Source organism: Pan troglodytes, chromosome 20 (assembly GCF_028858775.2).
Source record: "Pan troglodytes isolate AG18354 chromosome 20, NHGRI_mPanTro3-v2.0_pri, whole genome shotgun sequence".
In the NCBI taxonomy this organism is placed as follows: Eukaryota; Metazoa; Chordata; class Mammalia; order Primates; family Hominidae; genus Pan; species Pan troglodytes.
In genome coordinates this window covers 40,030,771-40,036,808 of record NC_072418.2, presented here as the reverse complement: position 1 = coordinate 40,036,808, position 6,038 = coordinate 40,030,771, and the positions used below count along the sequence as shown (strand labels likewise).

General features: G+C 38.1%; 1 protein-coding gene across 1 annotated transcript in view; it reads right to left on the bottom strand.

Moving 5' to 3' along the window:
- Positions 1 to 505: 505 nt before the first annotated feature.
- The window catches only part of ZNF461 (zinc finger protein 461), a 28,109-nt gene continuing 22,576 nt past the window's right edge, over positions 506 to 6,038 (bottom strand). Inside the window, 3 exon segments of the mRNA XM_001164894.7 lie at positions 506 to 1,797; positions 1,800 to 2,057; positions 5,875 to 5,943. Coding sequence (XP_001164894.2) covers positions 671 to 1,797; positions 1,800 to 2,057; positions 5,875 to 5,943 — 1,454 coding nt within the window. The 3' untranslated portion in view covers positions 506 to 670.

Below are 6,038 nucleotides of genomic sequence, written 5' to 3'. Positions count from 1 at the left end.
ACTGTTGGGAATCTGCACAATAGAAACAAAAGAAGGTAAAATTAGAGTTCTAGGTGAACATTAGAAACAACTTCAATGTCTGTAGTAGGTAATGGCCCAAAATACGTACATACATTCCATTCTAGAAATATTCTGAACCTTACAAAGAATGGGTTACATCTTTACGTACTGACCTGGAAAAGTATTCATGATTATTATGAAAAGGACAAGACGCTGTCAAATGTCCGTATGGGGGTAAAAGCTCCTCCAAACACATGCAAAAAAACGCTTTCTGTGTACAGGTTGTTTGAGCATAAAGGAAGAAGAAATATACATACTGGTTATCTCAGAGATTTGAGGGAAGGGAGGAAATTGTTTTCATTTTATTTCACTGTTTCAGTGAAATATTTCACTGGTTTCAGTGAAATATTTCACTGGTTTCAGTGAAACATGTAATTTTAGAAAATTTATTCTCAATAAAAAATTTATTCTCAATAATGGTTAATACAATAACTCAGAAACAGCATTAAAATGAGACCAAAATTTACACTTTAATTAGTTTTCCACTTTCTCACTTAAAAACATTTGATTTTCAAGGATTATTTAAATAAATCAATACTAATGAAACTGGTGGCTTACCAACTTTTTCCTTAAATAAAACAAAGACAATGTATATTTCCATCAACAAATTTCATGATGCTAGACTAGGATGGGGAGGGAGGAGAGGAAACCTGACTGGCTTCTCACCAGTATGAAGAGTCTGATGTAAGTTAAGTTGTAATCTATGATTAAACGCCTTCCCGCATTGATAAGGTTTCTTTCCAGAATGAATTCTCTGATGGTGTGAGAAGCTTGAATGATAGCTAAAGGCCTTCCCACATTCCTTACATTCATAGGGTTTCTCACCAGTATGAATTCTTTGATGTTGAATAAGGTGTGAATGAAGTCTAAAGGCCTTACCACATATCATGCATTCATGAGGTTTCTCACCAGTATGAATTCTCTGATGTCTTTTGAGGTGTGAACACTGTCTAAAAGTCTTCCCACATTCCTTACACTCATAGGGTTTCTCACCAGTATGAATCCTCTGATGTAGGGTTAGTTGTAAGCCATCACAAAAAGCCTTCCCACATTCATGACATTCATAAGGTTTCTTGCCAGAATGAATTTTCTGATGGTGTGAGAAGCTTGAGTGATAGCTAAAGGCCTTCCCACATTCCCGACATTCATAGGGTTTCTCACCAGTATGAATTCTCTGATGTATAGTAAGATGTGAGCGATGCCTAAAAGTCTTTCCACATTCTTTACATTCATAAGGTTTCTCACCAGTATGGAGTCGCAGATGTTCAGTAAGTTGAAAGCCACGAATAAAAGCCTTCCCACATTGCTTACATTCATAGGGTTTTTCACCAGTATGAAGTCTCTGATGTTGAGTAAGCTGTGATCGCTGTCTAAAGGCCTTCCCACATTCTTTACATTCATAAGGTTTCTCACCAGTGTGAATTCTTTGATGTAGAGTAAGTTCTGAGCCATAATTAAAGGCCTTCCCACATTCGTTACATTCATAGCGTTTTTCACCATTATGAATTCTTAGATGTTTAAGTTGTGAGCAATGAACAAAGGCCTTCCAACATTCTTTACACTCATTGCATTTGTCACCATTTTGAATTGTCTGTTGTTTAAAAAGGCATGGTGTATTAACAATTTCTGTGCATTCTTTACATTCAGAAAGTTCTTTAGAATGAGTTCTTTTGTGGTGACTAAAAAATAAATGGTAACTGAAGATTTTTCTACACTTTTTACATTCAGAGATTTTCTATCATAAAATTCTTGAGTGAGTAAAGTATGTTGGCTAAAAATGGGCATGTTTTCATGGTTAATCATAAGTTGTCTAAAATAACCCTCCTCTTGTCCCTGATGTTGCTCAAAATGACAGTTGCCTTCCCAGATAGCACTGAAAATTGATCTCTCAGGACTATGGCTTTTAAATTCTTCCATGTTAACCCACTGGGATAATTCTGTTTCATAAATATCCCTTTTTGGAGATAACTTCTGGGGCTCATCTCTGGATGCCAAGTCTGAAAGATAAGAAATATATTTTAACTCCTGGTTTTGTACTATAAGAGAAACAAAATATCTATGGTAGCAATGAGAGATAACTGCAAATAATTCATATAAGAAATAAAAGGCTTGGAGAACTCTTAAATGGGTAAAGGAGTACAGGGAAATGAGAGCACTCAAATGAAGTAGTTAATTAGGGAAATAAGTCAATTCAATGGTGCTGAAATTTTGATCCACCTCTGAATTACCTTGAGAGTTTGTTGCAATTATGGGTGTTCAGGAAACATTCTAAATCAACTCAATCAGAATCTAAGAGAGTTGGTCTTAGAATGAGGTCAACTGAGTCAGAGATCATATGTTTAACACTATCAGGCCAAAGGTTTATGCAGCAGATTGTCAGCTGTTGCCAAATATCTATTTTTTTCCCTTTTTAAAAAATATCAATTGAACCCATGGCTTTTTATTTGAGAATAAAGCTGCCAATATAAACTCTGCATTTCCCAAGCTCTTTCACAGCTGAGAATGCCATGCAACTGGGTTCTGCCTAAAGAAATACAGAAATATTATGTAATACCATCTGAGTTCTTTCCTGAAGAGCCAGGTGGCCCACGCCCTATATTGCCTGTTTTCCCTCTTCCTCAACAAAGCTGATGGCAATATTGATTTGCTGTCATGTCTATCAAATAATGGTTTTGCAGAGTAGATACCTTTCTAGCTTGGATTTTAATGCGAGAGAAAATTAAATTTATATGCCTGGGTTATAGACATTGTATCAAAAAAAGAAAATTAATTTAAACATCTATATGGTTTCAATCGCTATTGTTCTGGGTCTCTGTCACAAGCAGCTTAACCTACATACATACAAATACAGCTTCCCACAGAAATTTTAAAACTTCAGCTCCTTGGCATGAGAATATAGGGCTTCTGCTAACCAATATAATCTCATTTTGAGTCCAATTCCTTTTTATTCATTAAGCTATAACCAAATTAATCTGGCAACAATTAGGACATGCCAAAGCCTTTTCCTATGTTAGAGCTTCACAGCTTCTTCCATGTGCTAAGAATCTTTTTGCCTAGATTTTTTGTATAGCGGGCTTCATTTCATCTAAGTCTCAGAGTAAAAGTCACTTCCTCAGAATTGTATTCCCGATAATATTATCTAATGAAGTCCTTCCTGAAGTACTACTGGAATTACATATTCATTTATTAATCTTTTTAATATTTGGCCAGGCATGGTGGCTTATACCTGTAATCCCAGAACTTTGGGAGTCCTAGGCGGGTAGATCACTTGAGGTCAGGCATTGGAGACCAGCCTGGCCAACATGGTGAAACCTGTCTCTACTAAAAATACAAAAATTAGCTGGGCGTGGTGGCGGATGCCTGTAATCCCAGCTACTCGGGAGGCTGAGACAGGAGAATTGCTTGAACCGGGAGGTGGAGGCTGCAGTGAGCCAAGATCATGCCACTGCACTCCAACCTGGGCAACAGAGTAAGACTGTCTCAGAAACAAACAAACAAACAAACAACAAAATATATATATATAATATATATATGTTTTTTTACCCATAAAGCTACTCAAGGATAGAGAAATCACTATAAAAACAACCTTTACAATATAATAAGTATTCAATAATCAGTTGCTGAATAAATGAATTATTAAGGAAAAGGAATTAAGATGAGGAGAAACAATACAAAGATAACAGTTGACAATCATAATCATTTAATGAATTAAGATGAAGAGAAACAATACAAAGATAAGTTGACAATCATAATCATTTAATGCCCTTAAATTTGTAATAACTACTGAACATCTCTCCATGCTTCTATTCACTCCTACATCGACTGCACTGATTTTATATATAAACACATACATAAATAAACCATGTACTTGCTTATCTATAACAAGCCACTCCAACTGAGTGGCTTAAAACAGTAAGTCATTTATTATTATTATTACTATTGCTGTTGTAATTATTAGTGAAGACCAAGTCATGCTCTGTCACCCAGGCGAGAGTGAGCACGGTGGTGCAATCACAGCTCACTGCAGGCCCGACCTCCTGAACTCAAGAAATCCTCCTACCTCACTCAGCTTTTGGAGAAGCTGAGACTATAGGGGTGTGCCACTATGCCCTGCTAATTTTTAAATCATTTTTTGTAGAGAAAAGGCTCTCACTTTGTTTCCCAGGCCGGTCTTGAACTCCTGGTTTCAAGTGATTCTCCTGCCTCAGCCTCTCGAAGTGCTGAGATTATAGGCACGAGCCACCACACCAGACCCATTTATCATTATTGTCTTTCAGTCCTGAGGATTAACTGAGCTCAGCCAGGCATTCCTTACTTGGCATTTCTCTAGTGACAGTCACACACTGGTCAGGCTGGATCATTCCAATGGCTTCCTCCACCCACATGTCGGGTACCAGGCCTGAGGAAATATGTAAAGCTTGGGACTGTAACAGCTGTGATGCCTGGGGCTTTCTATCCTTATGTGGTCTCTCTACATGGTGTGTCCAGCAAAGCTGTTTCAAGGTAACAGATGCCCTCTTACCTGGCAACTCCAGACTCCAAAAGCATATGGGGAAATGCAGGGAGGGAGGGCGGGCATATGAGCATATGCCAGGCACAAGCTACTTTTATGACCTAGCCTCAGAAATCACAAAGTATTTCTATTTATTGGAAACAATTCACTTAGGGCTGTCCCATTTTCAAAGCAGGAAGTTAGACTTCTTTTTTTTTTTTTTTTTGGTTTGAGGACTGTCACAGAAGCACAGAAGTGGCAGACATGGTGTGTGTGTGTGTTTTTGGTGGGGGGGGGGGTGGTGGGGCACAGAGTCTTGCTCTGTAGCCCAGGCTGGAGTGCAATGGTGCGATCTCGGCTCATTGCAACCTCCGCCTCCTGGGTTCAAGTGATTCTCCTGCCTCGGCTTCCCAAGTAGTTCGGATTACAGGTGCCCACCACCTGTAATTTTTGTATTTTTAGTTGAGATTTTTGTATTTTTAGTTGAGATGGGGTTTCACCATGCTGGCCAGGCTGGTCTCGAACTCCCGACCTCAGGCCATCCACCCGCCTTGGCTTCCCAAAGTGCTGGGATTACAGATGTGAGCCACCGCGCCCGGCCAGCGGACATGTTTACAACAACCACTACACTCATACACATATTTATGTACAGATATAAACACAAACACATACTTTTCTACATCACTTCCTTACAGACGATGTTTTTACTAAGTGAACATACCTGTGAAACCACCACTTAACCAAGAAACAGAACATTACCAGAAACCCAGAGCCTTCGAGGCCCTTCCCAGGTTTACCTTACCCACCAAAGGTAGGCGATATCCTGCCTTCTTACACTATGCAGTGGTTTTTGTCTATTTCTGAATTTCCAATAAATGGAATGATATAGGAGGTACTTTTTTCTCCAGCATCTTCTGTCCAGTACCACGTGTGAGGTTCATTTCTAATATTACATATAGTAGTAGTTTCTTAATTTTCATTACTATATAGCAGCAGTACTCAATGGGTGGTCCAAGGACCACAGAGGGTACCTGAGACCCTATCAGGAAGTCTATAAGGTCAAAGCTATTTCCATACTAATTCCAAGACATTTGCCTTTTTTACTTATTCTCTTACCACTGGACAGGAGAGATTCTGAGAGACTACTAGAAGTGTGATAACGTCACATTCTGAAATCTAACAGAATGCATGATTATGTATTTCTGTGTGTTCTAGAAGTTTCTAGAGTAGTAGGTTTGGGGAATAAACATGTACTTTCAGAAATTAGCTGACTTTGTTACCAGTACTTCTACTGTACTCTTAAAAACTGTATTTATTTATACCTGCATTTATGTCTGTAGCCTCATTATTGTCCAAGAAATTATTGTGAAATCCCCAAGTTTTCCATGTACCTACATGGAAACAAAAGAATAAATACTTCATTTTAGAATAATATTTTATTATACAATAAAAAGAGAATATCTATTTCTTTTTCTTTTTAGACAGA